General features: G+C 37.3%; 1 protein-coding gene across 1 annotated transcript; it reads left to right on the top strand.

Annotated features, from left to right (window-relative positions):
- The first annotated feature begins 1,441 nt into the window (after positions 1–1,441).
- Positions 1,442–8,258, top strand: LOC140157648 (cytochrome P450 2J4-like). Its single transcript, XM_072180889.1, has 2 exons — positions 1,442–1,835; positions 7,657–8,258. Exons 1-2 carry the CDS (start codon positions 1,442–1,444, stop codon positions 8,256–8,258), a joined length of 996 nt encoding a protein of 331 aa, XP_072036990.1.
- Positions 8,259–22,941: the final 14,683 nt, after the last annotated feature.

The following is a 22,941-nucleotide window of genomic DNA, read 5'->3' as shown; positions in this document are numbered from 1 at the left end:
ATGTTTTAAAGTGCAATATGTTCCAGGCAAGGATGGTGGGTTACGGATGGATGCTGTTAGCAGTGGAATGTATCTGTATATGTTCTCATGTGAGTATTTTGAGAGTGCTTTGTTTGACGTTGTTGACGACTGCTAAGTAAGAAACAGAGTCGCAACTCCGTCGGCGCGACTGTCAATAGTTTGATCAGCTCGTAATCGGCGGGCCTTATAACATCGCGGATTAATATCAATATATTTTACTTTAAGAATATTATTGTCTTGTGACATCTCGCAAGAAGCATCGCGAATTATGAATTCAAGTCCTATACTTTGTCTACTTTCTTTAACACGCACGATATAGATAAAAAGGTCAACTATATCAGTCTTAACGTTGGTCTATCGTCGTAATGGTAAAAGCTAACAATTCCCGCCAATTACGAGCTGATAATGAATCATATTGTCAGGGCATGTGTAAAACCGCTAAAATCCGTTATGCCTTTATTCCAAATAATATGTCGTGAAGCAGGATGGTACTAAGAGCATATCGTCACTCGTCAGCCTGCTACGATTATTGCGGCCTAAGTAATTTTTTGTAAGTTTGAGAACAAAGTACACAATATGGTTCAAACATATGCACAAAAACAAATGATAATGAGACCAATTGAAGGCAATAATGAGAAATAATTTGGCTGATTACGTAACTGACTCATGCTTGAACCATATTTTGTACTTTATTCTCAAAATTACAAAAAATACTTTTTTGCAATTATAGTTGCAGGGTGACGATATGGGAAACGATGTATGTACAACGCCTGCTCAACAGGGATTGTTTGTGACATTTAACATTTAACGTAAAATGAGCAAAATATAGTCAATCAAGAGGTTCTTATTTCTGATCCAATAAACTGTACTTACTGTATATACGTTTTGATAACCAACTCTGTTATCTTTATTAACACAGAATGAAAAACTTCAGTTCAACTGCAGTTCTACTGAAGTTTATATAAGTTTCAATAAAGCCCCAAATAACTTCATTGCGCATTGGTTAGATATTGACTTTGCCTATGATTATATTACTATGACATGATTGAGGATTATCTGTATACATGATACCTTAATATAGAAATATTATCATTAATTCAATGAACGGTTTTTTGTGTGTTTTTCATTCAATCTTATCTGAAACTGCGATTAAGGAGGACACAGCCACACTGCACATGCGCACACTGGTCCGACGTGTTTCAACGTAAGACCATGATGACCAGCCCGGGTGAACAGCCAATAAGAACGTGAGTCCGCGTCCGTCCCGTTAGGGTATTTAACCCACAACTGCTTTCACGAATGAGCATATCCACGGCTCATCTGCGATAACAAGACCTGAAACACATGAAAATACACATAGTATTAATTCTTTATTTTGACTCTTTAGACTTTTCTGCTCGATTTTCCTGTCGGTATCATCATGATCATGAAGGCTTCATTGGTTGACGAAATAAGTGGTACTTCGTTGTTTGCGCTCACTGCATTTATTCTGACCCTCGTCTATATTACTGTCTCAATCAAGAGTCGTAAAACATCCTTCCCCGCATCCACATATCCACCCTCCCTTGGTTTGTTCAAAACTTTGTGGCTCTTATATCGGTCTGGGCTACCTTTGTATGAATTGGGTCGTCAACTCGGTTACAAATACGGAGAAATATACATGATAAATCTGTTTGGCCGAAAAGTTGTGTTCTTAACAGACTTTCCGTTGATTAAGGAGGCGTTTAGCAATTCAAGTTTGCTGGCAAGGCCATACTTAGAGGTGAACAACCAACTGAGAAAACAAGTCGCAGACAACGACGATACACAGCATGGTGAGTTACCTCAGGAATTTCCTTGAATTTCATCATTTATGCATTATTCTTATGGGTGCGTCTTGTGAAGAATTTGATTTGGTTTTCTGGTGTATAATATCTCACATTCTTAGTCAGTGGGAGTGGTCTATTACGTAGACACATAATCTGATTGGACAATCGTATGATTTTGGGTGTCGTCTATCAGGCTGTAGACGACCCCACGTCATCATGAGTGTTGATCACGCGTAACACGCTCATAGAGGTGCGCGTATGTATCGCGTTGTATGCGTAGACGCAGTGCGGAACACTCGCACGCGCTAGCAGTACGCGCAACAAAAGATGTGAAGTTGTAAACAAGTTTCGTTCATTTTAGAAAAAGGGGAGTTTTTATGACGGTAACTTAATTTTTGCTTTAAAAAATAGTTTGCAGTTATTAAAATAATATTTAACTGACTAAGAATGAATCGTAGTGGATACCGGCTGCGCCGGCATCCACTACTCAAAATATTGGACCTGCCTGTCGTCTATCACACGGTAGAGGATAGTCAAAATAGAAATTCCTATCGTTTATTCTCTAAATAGTTGATAGTGATAATAGTCAGGGCGCGCGCGGCGGCACGCTTGTTGCTCCTCAATGATCGCGCGATAATGCGTTCGCGTAATACACGTGCGAGAACTAAAACGAGATTCGGCGACTTAGATGTTCGTGATGGTTTCGTTCATTTAAGGCAGCTGTGTACTCTCAGACATGCATGTAGTAAAAGTACAATAACTTTGTAATTATTCGCGCAAGACATATAAAAGTATACATTTTTATAAAGGCAAGACATCAATGAATCTTAAGATAAATATAAATTTGGTGTAAAAACAACAGTTATGAAGAATATCCCAAAAAAGTGAGTTTTTGGCAATATATGTTCGGTACATCATAACAAAAAAACTTTCTTTCCAAAATATTTTATTTTGTTTTTATCTCAGTCTTGAGGCTCCATTCCAAAAATGGTTTTTTTAGTTTTTGGCCTTATTTTTGGAGATATTGACCATATAAGGCATCAAAATGAACTTTTTAAAATTCACAAACGCATATTTGCACAAAATGATGCCTAAAATCGGAAATAGACCAAAATATAAAAAATGGGAAAACCGTTTCTTGAGTCGATCATGCTTCATACGATGATCATATTTGCTTACCTATAGATGCTGTATTTATTGAGTTATCGTGTACCTAAATCGCCATTTTACCGAGAAAATGAACATTGAAATAATGGCCGTTGAAGTTTAAAGTGGTCACATTTTGCACTTTCATCGAATCTCACATGAGAATGCGACAGTTTTCGTTTTTCTACCTTACATTACATGAACGTCGGGTAAGTTTAAGCGAAATCCATTCATAACTTGATATTTAAATCGGGGGAAAGAACTTGAAAAACCCCACATTTTATCGGCTAAAACGGAGCCATTTGACTACTAGGTTTTTCTGAAATTAGTGCTTCCGTGTTGTTTCCATAAGATGCGCCGCGCGTGCAGATAAGCATCGCGTATGCGTAGCGTATTTGTGCGTTAACAAATTGCGCTATACGCAACGCGATGCGTTGTTGCTGCGCGTGTACCCTGGCTGGTACAACAAAGATTTTCTTTCCTTTACAATTTCAAACACGAGTGGAATAGTGAAATAAAATCCTTAAAATATTGCAGTTGGAGTTTACAAATCTGGATTTTCATTCTTTGTATTTATAAAAAACATAACAAAGTACAAAAATATCCAAAAAAATCAATTTCGCGAAAGAAACAATGTCTATAGTACACAGTCGCGTTAAAACAACGAGGATGTCCTCACAAAAGTAACTTCATTTTTTCTGAAAAAAGGCAGTTTTCTCGCAAAATTACAATTAAAACTGAAAATATTGCCAGCCCATCCATTATGACACGATATTGGATAGGCAAAAGACAAAATCCTATCTTTTATTCTCTAAATATCGTGCTTTAATAACCTTTAGTATTTTTGTAAGCTATATGTAAGCTTATGTAAAGACTTTCGGCATTCCGTCAATGCACACATTTTTACCCACTCACCCCCACCCACACGACTTAGCTGATTAGACAGTGGCAGAAACTTAGTTCTTACGTTTAAACATCCAGCCAGTGGCGACTCCAGGAATTTCGGAAATGTAGGGGGGCACTCGAAGTTTTTTGAATTACCGCAAAGCGATCGCGACCATCGTATAGCGCTTTGCGCGATGCAGGAGGTGTTTGAGGGGGATGTGGCCCCATAAGAAGCGGCCAAACGACACAGACGGGTGTCAGGGAAGATGTTACCCCCTCCGTCCGAAATGAGAAAGTTTTGCAAAATGAAGACCTAAATGAAGCCATTTGGTTAACCATTTTGGCACTATGACAATATATTTTAGTTGGAAAAAGCCGAACATTTGTGAAATTTGAAGCCATTCGTGAACAGGTTTTGACTATTATTGTATAAATTATTGCTTTTAAACATAAAGAGCCTGGTGTCCAAAGCAGAAGCGAAAAGTATAACTTCTTTATGCATACGCAGGGGGTGGCTGAGGGACCGGGGATGTTCCCCCTGAGAAGTTATTGATATTTGGCAAAATGAAGGCCCAATTGAAGCCATTTCATGGATGATTTTTTAACACTATTATTGTGTAAAATTTTAGTTGGAAAATGTGTGAAAATGAAGGTCTAATTGAAACCATTCGTCGTATTCGTGTACCATTTTACACCATTAATGTATATTATAGGCCTGAATATTAAGTTGTTGCTTAATAAAACCATGTGTCCAAAACAGAAGCCAAAACGGACTTGTTTATCCATATGCAGGAGGATGTGCCCTCTTAGGGAGTGTTCAGAAATACTTTGGTGGGGGGGGCAAAAGTAGAGGGGTCAAAAAAATTTAAGGTCTTCAAACACCTCTTGACTCCTTTTAGAAGAGGGGGGAGTTAAAAAGTTTTAATCAATATTGATAAACAATTATTTTGCGCGCAATAATTGAGAATTATGAAAATCCGTTTTAATACCAAAATCAGCCTTTGATTTTAACCAATTGGTAGCATTCATGCAAAAAATGTCGCGCTCCGCGCACAGTATAAATTGTTACAGCAGGACAGCAGCATCATAATACTATTTCGCTGAGTCCGCACGCTATTGCGTCGAGCGGAGCGCTTGCGCTGAGTCCGCGCGCTATCGCGTGCACGCGGATCGCTTTCGCTGAGTAGCAACGGGTAGCAGTGTGTGCAACTGAAAGCATTAGGCCTAACAGTGTTACTGTGTGACTACCAGGTGCATCTCATCGGACCAATAGGCCTATTTCAATACGGAACGAGTGCATAGGCCTATTTCAGTAGAACATGACTATTTCCGTGGTCCTCCAAAATGGTTAACATTAGAATAACAATAACCCGTTATATTAGGCGTTATTGCGTTTACTAATTTCGGGGTATTTTCGGGATCCTCCTTGGAAGACGTAGGCCTAGGCCTATATCATAGTAGTCAAAAAGGTCAGGGCAGGTATATTCCCAGACAAACGAGAACCTAGACCTATGACTTTAAGCCGACACTGCTTAGCAACGACTTTGACAAGGACGCATACCCGGACGCAAGCAAGCAGATATGTTTGCGTCTATGGAACATGTTGCATTTGACGCGAGCGATAATGGCGCAACAATCACGCAAACGAGCGCGTCTTTCTCTCCAGACATGAACGCTTATTTCTCCGCGTCCGACCACCCGAACAAAATCACCTTGGATACGGGGCTTCACCTCCCGCTGTGGTCAGGGATGGGCAGTCATAGGTCTAGGTGGTTATGTCTATGGGTATATTGGTATTAGAGATAGGCCTATTACAAGAACTGCCCGATCCGAGAACCGCGAAATCTAGTTCCATATACCCTTGGATACCCTACTGTGGTGAGAGATAAAGGCAAAAGTGATACTGTGCATGCATGTTAGATGAAAATGACAATAGGCCGAATATACAGCCTAGAAAGATCTGGATACCTTGTTGATTTGTTATGATGATATTTTGACACCGTTGTTATAGAATATTAAATCACATGTCTAGAATACAATGCAGCACAGTGGAACACAATCCAACTTTCTTTATCTGCGTCAATAATAGAACATTTGATTTAAAGGGGCATTTCGTGATCCACAGCCTCATCCCCCCCACTTTTCCACAAAAAAAGTTGAGATTTTACACCACTGGATACCTCTGGCTACATAATGTTTATGTACCAAATATTTCTTGCAGATTAATTCGTTTAGCAAAAATATCGCCAAATTTGAATTTCGTTCTGGTGCACCAGAACGAAATTACAACACATTGTCTATGGAGCAGTGTAATACACATAATCATGCATAACTCACAAACGCAAAATCGGAATCAACTGAAATTTTGGAAATAAGCTTTTTTCGTAGATATCTACTGAAAAATGTCATAAAAAGAGGATGCTAGGATCACGAAATCCTCCTTTAAATGGAATTGAATACATCTCTACATCTGAGTTTGTACTTTTTCACTGAGCGATCTAGCGATCGGTTTCTAGCAGTTTGTGTATCAGGTAGGACTCCTTTTCTTGCGTTAGGTGAAATACCAATCGCCCGTCGCTCACCAACAGAGTATTAGGACGTGATTCATTGCAGGGAAAAAATATTTATTTAGAGGTTGTCGACACTGTGCACCCAGAGAAGATTTATAAGCAGTCCCATGATACAACTGAAACATCCGGGTACTTGAGAACCAGTCTACTAGAAATTTCAATTGAATGAATACAGCTGTCAAAAGCATTATTATTCTCTGCGTACATTGTGTAATGAACGCCCGCGTGTGCGTAACACGGAAGTGAATCCAACCTTACCAACTCACTCATGATTGGTTAGTATTTTCATTATTGTATCCATGGTCGTGCGTTCGCGTTGTACTTTGAAATACGCGACATACGAAATCGGTCGCATCGCGTACAGCTGTGTCCATTAAATTGAAATGTTTACTTTTAGTATACCGATTTCTTGTACTTTCATACTTTTATTCCTCATTCAAATGTGTGTCGATAGTAACAAAAGAGAGTTCATTTGAACAGGGTACCGATGTTCTTTTCAGGGATCATCTCAAAACGCTTATCGACCCAAGTTTTGGACATATTTTGGATGTTTGAAAATCGCGTCTTTGGAACGGGAATCAACAGTGAGCAATTGTGTGAAACTCTGTGATTGCTAGACTGGTTCTCAAGTACCCGGATGTTTCAGTTGTATCATGGGACTGCTTAAAAATCTTCTCTGCTGTGCACCATAGATTAATAAACACACAGATTGGAATTTTCCATGCCTGTACCCTCTAAACGTACTCGAATTCCGCTGACGGCGCGCCGGTACAGCGCTCAGACCTGGCGACATCGCTCATCTTACGCGCGAAGTTCCTTTGTGTACGCTAGCGCTATTTGCGCTAGTTTTGATTCCGCCATGATTCCGCGGTATGCTTTGCACGGATCTGCCATCTTGCTACCAAAACGAGGTTATACATCTAAACGCATGCGCAAAATGTGCATTTTTGTTTCTCGTGCTTTTCTATCAACGCGCCAGAAGGCTTTTGCAACGTGTACGCGGTAATTAAAGGTTGCGTTTGGCATGCGTATGCGCACACGCTGTTTGGGTAGAGCCTCCTTTTGGTATGACCGTGCGATCGGCGAATAGGCGCGAGGCATGAAATCAGGTTGAATAAGGTTAGGTTCAACGTTAACGTTTAAATCACAAACTGTGCCCACTGAGCAATTAGTAGGTTCTTTTTTTAATATAGATAACATGCTTGTTTAATATTATATTTTTTCAGGCGTTATTTTGACAAGCGGAGAACGGTGGAACCAAGAACGTCGATTCATCCTTGAAATCTTCAAGAAATTTGGTATTGGAAGATCTAAATTCGAAGATCAAATAGAAAATGAAAGCAAGTGTTTGATCGAAGAAATCACCCAGCTTAAGGGAGAGCAATTTGATCCAAACCATGTTTTAGTTAACGCTGTTTCCAATGTCATAGTTTCTGTTATTTTCGGAAAGCGTTATGAGTATTCGGATGAACGATTCAAATACTTTCTCAAATTAGGCACGCGTCAAACGAAGGATATTATCACAAATATACTGTTCGTATTCCTTCCATTTTTGGCACATCTACCATTCATTAAGAAAGTCTACACTGACATGGAAAATGCTGGGCTTGAGTTGCACGCTTTTGTTGGCGGAATTATCAAAAATCACAAACGCGATTTGGATACAGAAATCCACCGTGATCTTATTGATGCATATCTGAGCGAGCTGCGCTTTAACGAAAATGGCTCAGGTGGAAAGCTCTCAATGCTTACTGAATTCAGTCTGACAGTTACTATCAAGCAGATGTTCATTGCTGGAACAGACACAACTGCTTTGACTCTGCGTTAGACCATGCTTTATATGGCTCTCAACCCTACCATACAGAAGAATGTCCACGACGAAATTGATGAAGCAGTTGGTAGGAACAGGCTTCCTAAACTTGCCGATAAACCCAACTTACAATACACTCAAGCTGTGTTTTATTGTGGTGGCTAATTTATGGGCTGTCCATCGTGATCCAGACCTGTGGCCAGAGCCATGGAAGTTCAAACCGGAAAGATTTCTAGATGATAAGGGCCAAGTTGTCAATCGTGACGAGTTGATTCCGTTCAGTACAGGTAAGTTCTCGAGCGTGGGTACTAATTGTATCATGATGACGTGACGGGGATGATCAGCTAGGACTTCAAAAGTAGGGGTCAATCGGGGTTAGATTTCGGGGAGGGGGAAGGCGGTCATTGGTGAGAAAGGTACAAAAGTGTGAGTCAATCAACATGATCAATGAGAATCTCATAGTGTCTAAATAGGATTCGGTGAGAGACTAAATTGCAAGAAGAGGTCATTCAGTGACAGGTTATGAAAATGGGGTCATTCGACGAGGATACAATAACGGGTTGTTCAGTGATAGCGCTGTGTTTGTGCTAGAAAGTCTCTTTCCCACTCAAACGAAACGACCCCACCCCCACACCCACCACACACGCGCGACAAGTTAAATCAAAACATAAAAACAGAAGTATGCGGTATCAAATTGGAGCTAACAGGATTCTGTATACGACCGTATCAATGAAATTGTTATTGATGAGATTCATCAGGATCGTTCGAAGTCAAATTAATTAAATGAGTTCTGGTACAGATCCAATAAAAATGAAAGTACTCACTAGATACATTTCAGTTCCTATTATGACTGTAGTGTTTCTAGATGTCCTTGGTGGCTGTGATGGTGTTGCCACATTTGTAGGTTGCCGTTTTGAGATGATCTGGTCATAGATTCTGTCCAATTTGTATGCCCCCTACAAATCTGGCAACACCATAACAGCCACCAAGGACTGCCGACATCTAGAAACACTGTCATTGCAGAGTGAACAAGATTCCTGATAGGAACTGAAATGTATCTAGTGAGTACTTTCATTTTTATTGGATCTGTACCAGAACTCATGTATTTAATGAAATTGTTACCACATGTTCAGGTTTACATTTGTGACGGATAATTGGAGTGAGGACTTCCTTTTTGTGTTGTGTTTATATGGTTTTACACTTCTGCAAGATTGATAATAAACTTTCAATTTGCTTGTAAATTGTTTGTTTAGGTCGACGCATGTGCCTTGGAGAAAACCTAGCAAAGATGGAGCTCTACATCTTCTTCACCCATCTCATGCATCAATTCCGAATCGAAGGCTCCAACTGGAAAGACAATACTGTATCAATAGTCGATCAAGGCAGGAATCCAAAAGATTATGAAATACGCGCCATACATCGGGATTATATCAAAAAATTGGGGCCTACGTGTGCATTTCAACATAAAAAGTAATTTCATAGACCGTTTTTAGACCGAATGCAAATTGATTGGTGTCTTTATGCAACTTTCGCGCGTTTTGGTGTAGTAATGAACGCCATTCTGTACTCTTGCCCCGGGCGCCACATCCCCTAGCTAAAAAATAGTTTATCAACTTTTCAGAATTAGGCGAAAAGAGGGCGCAATGAGGGGCCTCTTTTTTGGGACACCCTGTAGCTTAAAATAACTTCATGATTTGTTTGACAGGTCTATTGCCATTTGGTCTAATACAATTTTGTCTAATTCCCGTTTCGTCTATATTCAATTGGTCTATTACCAGAAAGGCTAATTGCCATTTAGTCTAATAAGCATATAGTCTAATGTCCATTTAGTCTAATATTGTTTGGTCTAATATCTAGTATGTCTACTAACCATATTCTAATAACCATTTGGTCTAATATTTTTTCAATAACCATTTGGTCTAATAACCGTTTGGTCTAATAACCGTTAGGTCCAATACTCTTATGGTCTAATAACCAGTTAGTCTAATACCATTTCGTCTATTTGCCAATTCGTCTAAAAAAATTGCCATTTCGTCTACTACTGGTTACGGGCTGAAAATACATATAATGAGGCGAGCATGTGTTATTAGATGAGCACATGTAAACAAAGGTACTGTATGTATCAAATCTTATGCATTCTTAGTAGAATAATTGTTATTGTTTATTGATCATGTTGATACATTACATGTAGCCTGCATGTATTGCCTACTCGAATGAAAGTGATATTTTGCCGGACTGTTTGTCCTTCTTTCCATCACACATCACTGGGGGTGCCGCAGGTGCAGGGCATTTGCCGGTATTGCCATTCCAACATTAAAACAAATTAGGTTTCATGTTTTTGTCATTTGCATATGGAGTTATGTGTAGATAATACATGTAGGCCTGTAGACCTGTTTACACTGTTTATGAAATGCGCTCCTTTAAGACCACGATGACCCTGGATTATGACCTCACACTCACAGTATATCGTTATTGCGCCTACGCAGCCTCACAGGTGCTATTAGACCAATCAGTTAATAGACCAATTGGCTAGTAGACTAAAATGGCTTGTTAGACCAAATGGTTCGTAGACCAAATGGCTATTAGACCAAATGGCTATTAGACCAAATGGCTATTAGACGTATTGGCTATAGACCAAATGGGTATTAGACTAAATGGTTGTTAGACTAAATGGTTTTAGACTTATTGGTTATTAGACCAAATGGTTATCGGACCAAACGGTAATCGGACCAAATAGTTATAGGACCAAATGATTATTGGACGTACTGGATATAGACCTAATGGGTTTAGATTAAATGAATATAGACGAAATGGGTTTTAGACGAAATGGTATTAGACCAAATGGCAAATCCCCGTTTGACAGCTTAATAAAGAAACATTATCATTATATCAATTAAAAGGGCATTTCGTGATCCACAGCCTCATCCCCCCACTTTTCTCAAAAAAGGGTGAGATTTTTATATCACTGGAATACTCTGGCTACATAATGTTTATGTACAAAATATTTCTTGCAGATTAATTCGTTTAGCAAAGATATCGCGAAATTATGTAATACACATAATCATGCATGCAAACGCAAAATCGGAATTTTGGGAATATGCTTTTTTCGTGGATATGTACTGAAAAATGTCATAAAAAGAGGATGCTAGGATCACGAATTACTCCTTTAAATGAACTATTACTAAACTTCAGGTCATTAAACTTTAAACTTTGAAACAAGTTTATTTAACTATCATTATTGCATGTTGGCGTTATTTGACTTGCTCGAGGATGATAGCTTAATGCTCTGCGTGCTAGCCATGCGCTTCATCAACGGAAAAACTTCAAGTTTTGAAATATTTTCTCAAAATATCAAGAGCTATCTTAAGAACTACTGGATCAATACTAGGCGTGTTTGTACTCATTTTAATGCATTTTTCATGCTGATTCCAAATATGGTCATGACAATTTACATTTCTGAAATTTTTGAATTTTTAAAAATTTTTTGAAACATGTCGTCTGCAGTCGACACCCGCGTGAAGAGAGTTAATATAGAAATATTATCTTTAATAAAAATGAACTATTATTCAACTTTGAAAAAAAGTTTGTTAAACGTATGTCTAGTTTTAAATTACTTCATGTACATGCACATTAGCTGTTGGACTATTAGGCTAATCAAATTAAGGAAAATCAGGGCTTAACTCACCACTAATTGCAACAGAAACTATTTAATCACCATTCATTTTAGAAAAGTATATTAAAGAAAATATCAAAAGTCCCCAAAAGTCTAAGTAGTGGAACAGTGCCTAATTTGCATAAATCCAAAATGGCGGCTTATACAGGGGCCGGAGGGGGGTGAAATTTCAAAGTTGCTCAAATCTTGTTAAAAACCATACCAATGTCTTGCTTTCATCATAGGGATAAAGAAAAAAAGTATAGTTTGACCAGTCTCTGACATACAGTTCTTGAGTTGTAGGCAAAAAGGTCAAAGGTTATGGTCCCAGGGCAACAAACCACCTGAAATATGGCAAACTATTCTTTTTATTAAATTCTTTTGCAAGGGGAACAATATGAGACCATCTTTTAAAAATCAAAATCAGAGAATTTTTCATTTTTTGCCCCCTGTAGAGTCCAAATTTTGACATTTGACCTTACCCCCTATAACTCAAGAAATATACATCGGAGATTTTTTCTGAATCCTTATGACGAGAAAAATACATTGGATTGGTTTTTAGCAAGATAAATAATGACATAAATTATTAATAAATGAACATTTTCTATAGCGAGTGTCCATCGCTTTCTACTCACATACATGTAAAACTGTTATGTTAAAAATGAATATATAGCAAGTATAATTCATTTCTCACTATTGAAGAGGTTAACATAAATAATAAATGGACATTTTCTATAGTAGGTGTCCACACTTTCTACTCACGAACGTGTAAACCTGCTAAAAATAAATATATAGCAAGTATTCTTTCCTCACTATTGAACCGGTTAACATCAGCAATGGCATAAATAAATAAATGAACATTTTCTGTATCGAGTGTCCACCTCTTTCTACTCCGCTTTCTATTCATTGAAGAGGTTAACATAAATAATAACATAAATAAATAAATGACCATTTCCTATAGCGGGTGTCCACCACTTTCTACTCGCAAACATGTAAAGCTGTTAAAACTAAATATATAGCAAGTATTCCTTTCTCACTATTGCACAGGTTAACATCAGTAATGACATAAATTATAAATAAATGGACATTTCTATAGCGATTGTCACCGCTTCACATGTAAAACTGTTATGTTAAAAATGAATATAATTATAGCAAGTATTCATTTTTCACTATTGAAGAGCGTAACATAAATAATAACATAAATAAATGACCATTTTCTATAGTGGGTGTCCACCACTTTCTACTCACAAACATGTAAAACTGTTAAAAATAAATATATAGCAAGTATCCATTTCTCACTATAAATAATGACATAAATAAATATGTGGACATTTTCTGTAACGGGTGTCCACCGCTTTCTACTCACAAACATGTAAACCTGTTAAAATCAATATATAGCTAGTATTCATTTCTCACTATTAGGAGAATTTTAGTCATTTTTAATATTGGTGCCAATTTCGATGGCCATTTTAGGTGCCATCACAGAAGGACACTGATGTCCATTTACTTATTTATAATATAAATAAATAAATGGACATCGGTATATATATATATATTATATTCATTTTAACAGGTTTACATGTTTTTTTTATTATTTTTGTCATTGCTGATGTTAATCTGTGCGAGAAAAGAATACTTGCTATATATTTATTTTTAGCAGGTTTACATGTTCGTAAGTAGAAAACGTGGACACCTGCTGTAGAAAATGTCCATTTATTTATTTATTTATTTATTTATTTATTTATTTATTTATTTATTTATTTACATGTATTTATTTATCATTTATTTCAGTACTGATGTTAACCTCTTCAATAGTGAGAAAAAAATACTTGCTATATATTTATTTTTAACAGGTTTACATGTTTACACTTGCTATAGATTGTTTACACATGTTTACACTTCTGCAAGATTGATAATAAACTTAGCAAAGATGGAGCTCTACATCTTCTTCACCCATCTCATGCATCAATTCCGAATCGAAGGCTCCAACTGGAAAGACGATACTGTATCAATAGTCGATCAAGGAAGGAATCCAAAAGATTATGAAATACGCGCCATACATCGGGATTAGATCAAAAATTGGGGCCTACGTGTGCATTTCAACATAAAAAGTAATTTCATAGACCGTTTTTAGACCGAATGCAAATTGATTGGTGTCTTTATGCAACTTTCGCGTGTTTTGGTGTAGTAATGAACGCCATTCTGTACTCTTGCCCCGGGCGCCACATCCCCTAGCTATCACGGCAGGCCTTATCTAAAAGAGCACAATGCGCCTACGGGTGTAGATTTCATGATTCAGTAATACATAGGTAATTACCAGTTTAGCTGTAATGTGTCGTATAGGATTGCAGATTTACCATGCTTTACCGCTGCGAATTTATTTTCAATATTTGGTATTCTTGCCTTCCCTGCGAAGATTTCCGGAATTATTGAATTTTAAAACAGAATTAAACCGAGAATGCAGATTGATCAAAAATATCAAAGCTGTGTCTTCAGCTATCTGTAACTGCGCCCCCATAGCTAGACACACTACATGTATAATAATTATGACATTAAGGCGATTTTCATCAGTACCCATCTTCTTCTTTTTTTTTTGTGCAAATTTATGAAGTATATAAATATGTTCATCATCTCATGTCCTGAACTTATAAAATATCTCTACATACAAAGTGGTTTTAAAACATTTTAGAAAATCATTTTAGCCCTATATGTATTTTTGTTTACTGTATCCTGGTAACTGAGATGTGTGTTTCATAACAAACCGTAATTTATTCTATTGAACATGTCCAAGTACAATACATGAATAGAATACATTAAATCCTTTGTTATACTATCTATAGAAATGTACTCACTGATTATAACACTGAATAAATTAAATATGCCTTATCTCTTCCACATTTAGGGATTCAATCATGTTTCACCGTTGTTCATCACCGTTTAACAACGATGCAGTTGCAGTCGTCTGCGTGGTTTATTTCGCGAGGGCAGCTTTAGCTGCCCGAGCGAAGTAAACCACGCAGACGCGCCGGACGCGAGTTGTTAAACGGTGATGAACAACGGTGAAACATGATTGAATCCTTTCAACAACGAAAAGAAGCTAAAGATCGTATAATTCACGATTATTTCACTATTTCACCATTATGTCAGTTAATCATTGTCACTAAGCCTTTACAAAAACTTCGATGATTTCTCTGTTAATATCATCAATAAAGCTACAGAATAAAACGGCAAAATTGAGCCGCTATCTGAAAATACTAAATACAACTTGTAAGCTTGCATACGCACAAAGGTTCCAGGCATGACGAATTTTACGCGATCTCGCGTAACGCGTAGTCTCGCTCGCGTTCGCGTATACGCTACAGTAAAAGTGTGGATTCATCACGGATTAACAACGGTTGGCTCTTGTACAAAGGTATAGGAGGAGTTGTTGAAAGACAATTTAATACTACAACATGCATGTATCTTCTATAATGTGTTGTTAGGAAAAGAGATTAAAAAAGGCTATAAGGTCATCAAAGGTCAGGTTATAGGTCAATTGGTTCAGGTCAAATTCAGGCATCAATTTTGAATACATGTGATAGTCTGTGATATCATACATGTCATAATGAGGCATCAATTTTGATATTTTGTCTGTTACTGGATATATAATGGAAATGTGTGAGGTGGATATACTACAATACCTTGGGATGTAAATGGTGAGTACAATTTAGATTGCCTAGTTGAGATGGATTGGGCAAATAAATATAAAATAGTTACCAAAATCACAAAAATGAAGCTTACGGAAAACTACCTAATATGGTGGTATAGGTGACAAAAAGTACAATCTTTTTCAACATTGCTGTAGTGTGGTTGTGGTAACCTGTTACCTATGGCTTAATTAAGTTTCAGTGACATAGTGTCGCAAGTTCAAAATACAAAATATAGCTCAACATTGAAAATAGAAGCATTTTAACCGGTTCGTTTTTTGATAGTTGTGGAGCACCAAGTTCATGAAGTCATAAAAGAAATCAGGAGCCACTTATTCCCATTTTACATATCAACATTATTTCCCTAATGTGTTAGCAACACATATCCAAAATTTTAACGAAATCCGTTGATAGTAAGCTTTCCAAAATGAAGTGAATTTAAAACATCAGTGATGTACCACTTTTTGGCTTATACCATTAGAAGCATGTACGCGTCATTGATACTGATGCCACCAATTGAACGAGAAGATTTGCCCCTTCATTTTGCATACCACTTTGTCCAATTTCTTTTTCTCATTTCTTCACAAAATGCAAAAAAAATGCAAAAAAATTCAATGGGTGTAGTACCCCCTTAATACAACTAGTGGCAAATTCAGTTCACGTTTGCTACACAAAGACACGAAAGTGGCCCAAGCTATTTTAGGACTACAGCCTGTCTCAAAAAAATTGTGCAAGTGAAAGGCGCCCTCTATGGCAATTAGAAAATACCGTTATGACATGATGCCTACATCAACGTCAAGGGCGTAGTCTTAGCTCTCAAATGCCGTTTGTTCTGTTCAATTTGCTTGTTTTAATCTCGAGATATGTTTAGTTAACAACAAAAAGGTAAAATCACAATTGTGCCAAACGGCATTTGAGAGCTAAGACTGTGCCCTTGACGTTGATGTAAGCATCATGCAGCTTTCCTGCATCATGTCACAACGGTATTTTCTAAGGGCGATTTTCACTTGCACAATTTATTTTTGAGACAGGTTGTACTTCACACAATTGACCATAATCATCTTTGCTTGTAGACCATCGATTTTTATTGGAACAACTTATGTGGTAGCTTACGAAATTACCTTGACGACCAAGTAAAACTTAATACAAATAAGTGACATGTTTGCCTGATACTATTTTCTATTTGTATTTTTTTTTGTACAACCTGTATAGACGAATCCAACAAGTGATGGTTAGAATTCAGTCGGCCATTACTGGGTCCAGTCTGCATCAAACTGGTGTTGTTACTGCCCAATTGCGTGGATTAAATCCGCTTAAAAATCGATTGTATTGTGATGTAAACTTTCATCATTTCACATTTTAGGTGGGATAGAACTAAGGGGGGGGGCAACTGTGGCTGCCATTGAGGTGTAGGAATGCGTGAAATTGGATTCGTCTATACCGACGGAGAAATGTAGAAATGCCAATATAAAGGGAACGTATCTGGGGAGACGCTTGCCGATCACCAACATAGTTTCGAAGAAAACACTCGGGGAAAAGAATCATACTGTCAGAGAAGGTATAAAACCACTCAAATCCGTTATCATGGTTGGCTTATTATAGTGTATAAATATTAATGCTATAAACAAAGTCGTGAAACGGAATGGTACTATAAAGAGAATTTATATGACGAGCATTATGGAGCTCATTAAAGTTAATGAACTTTTAATATAAAAAGTTTATTCATTATAGGTTAATGAACGCGTATTACTTGTTGGGAGAGAAATTAGACAAAATAATGCACACGCGCTGATGTTGATGCGTCTAATGCACGAGCCCCGAAGGGGGAGTGCATTAGACGTATCAACATCAGCGCAAGTGCATTATTTTGTCTATTTTCTCGAGCAACAAGTAATACAAGTTCATTAACCTATTTCATACACGAGAAGAAAAAAAACATGTGATTTTTACTTTTTTATAACAAAATTATCACTAAAAATATTAGAAAATAGAACCAAATATAAATGCATCAACCCGCCCGAAAAATGAATCAATCCTATGCGACGCGAACGCGTGCGAAACACTGCGCGTAGTACGCGGAGGGCAATTATACACAATCAATGCATGGTTTGGATTTTTCTAACGCTTGCTCTGATTGGTTCTCGCTATCGAAGAGTGTATGAAACTATTATTATTGCATGTTGAAGTCATTTAACATGTCTGAGGATAAGCTGTATGATCACGATTGCTTAATATAGAAATATTATCATTAATTAAATGAACTATTATTCAACTTTGAATAAAAGTTGAAGGTCCATCCGGACGATCGTAAAAATAAAAAATCAGATTTTGGTACCTTGCTGTAGCGTATTTAGCCCTTTTTGAACGGGTGCGCTTTAGCTCAGTCGGGGCAACGCGGCATCTGGCCCAAACTCATCTTCAGCGTATCGGCCTATACGCAACTGTCAATCTATGCTTTACTTGTTGTTGATTCACAAGTCTAAACAGATAAAGATAAAGCCTAACATTTAAATTTTTGGAAATAGAGTTCGGGCACGTGAAAATTGATTGGAAGTTAGAACTGACATGTATTTCAATGTGGCTCCAAGTTTGTCAATAATGCTGTTTCCTTGTTTTTGCCCAAATTTTTCATTTCAAAAATACCTAATGACAATTTTAACTACTTATCCTTCACTTTTAAGGGATTTATACACAATTTTCATTTTTTACTCTTTCGCTGGGATCAATGAATGTGACTTTAATAAAGCTTTAAATAACTTCATTTACAAGCACGTTAGCTTGGACTTTGCCTATAATCGGAGGATATGACGTTGTATTTGGCATATGTTTGAGGATATATCTGTATGATAGCTTATATAGAAATATTATAATTAATTCCTCGCTCTGGAAGGCGTGAGGTTACGTATTCACTTCTGAATTTTACATGAGCAAATTTCGTGTTTGAAAGAAAGCCTGAAAAAAAACTTAGTTAAATTGACCATAATTTACATTATTATTAATTAACAGTTGTGTAAGACGGTATTTTGTTCAATCAAAATATTTCTGCTCATGCAACGTGTTTTGCAATGAGTTTTTCACGCTATAATGAATCCATGCGAAAGATAGCTTAAATCTAATACAATTTGTTATTAGCATGAAAGTTCATCTGTGTTGGTAGACTTCACAATTGGAAATTTAAACTTATGATCTCAACACAAAATTAAGACGTACCTCAAATTTTCGGTCACAACTTTGACCTTCATCTGGAGACTGGCAACCCAAGTTTGGGTTCAGTGACCTTTTGGACACTTGACCCCAAAACCCGGTCGTACACTCTGGGTAACTTGTATCGGCCCCTGATACAAGTGTGTACGACGGGTTTTGGGGTCAAGTGTCCAAAAGGTCACTGATCCCAAACTTGGGTTGCCAGTCTCCAGATGAAGGTCAAAGTTGTGACCGAAAATTCGAGGTACGTCTTAATTTTGTGTTGAGATCATAAGTTTAAATTTCCAATTATATCAATTTGTTATTCTTTTATCTCCTGAACAAAATAAATTGATGCTTTTAGAATTGTGATAGCGGCGCTATCTATTCAAGATCAAATTAAAAGTTTTGCGATATTTTCTTTTGGTAGGCTTATAATTATGTTGAATCCACGTGTTTTTCCTATCTACTGAAGATATATAACTCAAATTATATGCATGTTGCCATTTTGTCTCAACGAGGTAGCTTATAATTTTAGAACCATGTTAGTGGTAGTGTTTATCTACTGAAGTCAAAGAAATTTTCAATAATGGCGGTCAAAAATATATGACACGTGCAGACATGGTCAGTCATGTTTTAGTTGTTTGTGGCAGTAAAAGCATTTTGAAAAGTCACCCCTTAATGACCTTTGACCCCAAATCACAAGATCTTGACTTCCTGAGTTACACAAAGAACCGCATACCGTAGTAGCGATTTGCCATGCATGGTAGAAACTTGGAGAAATAGCAAAAATATTTCTCAGTTAGCTTCAAAAACAAACCGTTTTCAGCAAAGCCCAATGCCTTATTTTGTGAATCTTTGAAATGCTGACTAATAGACACTGTTTATTTGGCTGTTTTCACTAAATTGCTCCTAATACTGCCTAACCTTGCTCCTAACACTGTCTAACCTTGACTTTTGTGAAATAATTTTGGTTTTATCTGATATTTTGTGAATCTTTTGAATGCTATAACTAACAGGCACTGTTTATCTAGCTGTTTTCACTAAATTGCTCCTGATACTTTGATTTTTGTGAAATAATCTGAAAGCCAAACTGGAGTCTAGGTGACTCTAAAAGTAGAGTCCAGCCACTCTGCGACTCTATGTCTAAAATGACTCCATATTGGGAGTCATTTGACTCCCTTGAAGAGTCATAAATTTCTTGACTCCGCTGAAGAGTCACTGTTGATGACTCTACACAAGAATCATTTGACTCCCAATATAGAGTCATTTTAGACATAGAGTCGCGTAGTGGCTGGACTCTGCTCCTTGAGTAACCCAGACTCCATTAATAGAGTCACCCTGACAAAAAAGACAAAATAATGATACACATAGATGTACATCAAGATAAAAATTCAAAGTATAGACCTACCGGAATAGGAGACTTTACCAGGGGGATGACACTCTTATTCACATTTTCATTTTACAACGCAAACCTATATCGAATCCAGGTGGTTTGCGAATAATGAAATGTCCGCATCCCAGATCAATTAAACCCTGGTATGAATTATTTATTAGCTTTCGCCACGATCCGTTTTGCAATAACATAAAAGCACTTCAAATAACAGCCCGTTGAGTTCAATGAACTACGCCCTGAAACCGATAGTGCCCCGTAAAGAAGCTCTAGCTCCCATTGACCTCTATACAGGTCAGTGAGCTCTCCATACACAAATGAACAAGTACAATAGGACAAGGCCAGCACCTATGACCTGCTTAGTGATATGTTATTTTGAAGTCTTCTAAAGCTTAATATCTTGAAGATTAGTATTCGTTTGTACATATGGACTGCGCATTTTATGATGCAAAATATTAGTTCTTATATAAAATTACAAAATATTGGTATTATGACACAGGGTATAGGTGATATAAAACGACTAATAAAATCATGTCATCATGGCGTCATGTCAAAGGTTCATTATATCCCGTATGTTTGTCTAAATTAATTAATATTTTCAGAACAATAATTATTTCTACACCCATTTAATATGTACTCAGGTGGAACCCGACTTTTTTTAATTTTCATTTCTTTTTATGTAACAAATTCAGGTTTTTCCATTGCGCGCGCTGCCGGGCAATACAAATTTAATGCTAACATTGAATAAACGTGGAATTAAGAATATGCGTTTCTAGTATATACAGCGTCTGACTCTACCCATGGGCTCCAAGAATGGCTCTCCATACACAAATGAACAAATACAATGAAGGGTCGCCATTGCTCTCCATACACAAATGAACAAATACAATGGAGAGTCCGACTGCCATGCAAATGAGCCAAGTGTCCTCTCAAGGTATGCTCTGTGACTTTACTCTGAGTTTCACGCCATTAGCGATTGTCAAACGACACGGTGAAGAAAATGTGGCTTGACCACCATCCCCTTGGAATGGGAGAATATACATTCCATGATGTCACGACCCAAGCAATTATAGAGTCTGACTCCCTTGAAGAGTCATAAATGTCTTGACTCTGTCGACGACTCTGAATGTAGAGTCAATTGACCCCACAGGTAGAGTCAATTGACTCTCCTGTGATAATCAGGTGACTCCTTTGGAGAGTCAATGCTAGCTTACTCCACTTCTGGCTATCAGTGTTGGTTTTATATAAATTGATTTTTTTATGTTTGTTTGCTAACTATTAATATTTTCTTACATTTAATGCGTATTTCTAAATGCTTGGCATGTTTTAAAGTGCAATATGTTCCAGGCAAGGATGGTGAGTTACGGATGGATGCTGTTAGCAGTGGAATGTATCTGTATATGTTCTCATTTGAGTATTTTGAGAGTGCTTTGTTTGACGTTGTTGACGACTGCTAAGTAAGAAACAGAGTCGCAACTCCGTCGGCGCGACTGTCGATAGTTTGATCAGCTCGTAATCGGCGGGCCTTATAACATCGCGGATTAATATCAATATATTTTACTTCAAGAATATTATTGTCTTGTACATCTCGCAAGAAGCATCGCGAATTATGAATTCAAGTCCTATACTTTGTCTACTTTCTTTAACACGCACGATATAGATAAAAAGGTCAACTATATCAGTCTTAACGTTGGTCTACTTTTCGTCGTAATGGTAAAAGCTAACAATTCCCGCCAATTACGAGCTGATAATGAATCATATTGTCAGGGCATGTGTAAAACCGCTAAAATCCGTTATGCCTTTATTCCAAACAATATGTCGTGAAGCAGGATGGTACTAAGAGCATATCGTCACTCGTCAGCCTGCTACGATTATTGCGGCCTAAGTAATTTTTTGTAAGTTTGAGAACAAAGTACACAATATGGTTCAAGCATATGCACAAAAACAAATGATAATGAGACCAATTGAAGGCAATAATGAGAAATAATTTGGCTGATTACGTAACTGACTCATGCTTGAACCATATTTTGTACTTTGTTCTCAAAATTACACAAAATACTTCGGCAATTATAGTTGATATGGGAAACGATGTATGTACAACGCCTGCTCAACAGGGATTGTTTGCGACATTTATCATTTAACGTAAAATGAGCAAAATATAGTCAATCAAAAGGTTCTTATTTCTGATCCAATAAACTGTACTTACTGTGTACGTTTTGATAACTAACTCTGTTATCTTTATTAACACAGAATGAAAAACTTCAGTTCAACTGCAGTTCTACTGAAGTTTATTATATAAGTTTCAATAAAGCTCAAAATAACTTCATTGCACATTGGTTAGATATTGACTTTGCCTATGATTATATTTGTTTGAGGATTATTTGTATACATGATACCTTAATATAGAAATATTATCATTAATTCAATGAACGGTTCGTTTTTTGTGTTTTTCATTAAATCTTATCTGAAACTGCGATTAAGGAGGACATCGACACAGCCACACTGCACATGCGCACACTGGTCCGACGTGTTTCAACGTAAGACCCAATTTATGCATGATGACCAGCCTGGGTGACCAGCCAATAAGAACGTGAGTCCGCGTCCGTCCCGTTAGGGTATTTAACCCACAACTTTCAACACAGATGCTGCTTTCACGAATGAGCGTATCCACGGCTCATCTGCGATAACAAGACCTGAAACACATGAAAATACACATAGTATTCATTCTTTATTTTGACTCTTTAGACTTTTCTGCTCAATTTTCCTGTCAGTATCATCATGATCATG

This window comes from Amphiura filiformis, chromosome 7, assembly GCF_039555335.1.
Source record: "Amphiura filiformis chromosome 7, Afil_fr2py, whole genome shotgun sequence".
In the NCBI taxonomy this organism is placed as follows: domain Eukaryota; kingdom Metazoa; phylum Echinodermata; class Ophiuroidea; order Amphilepidida; family Amphiuridae; genus Amphiura; species Amphiura filiformis.
Note: the sequence above shows the minus strand (reverse complement) of the source record. Positions and strands in the feature narration are given on the sequence as shown.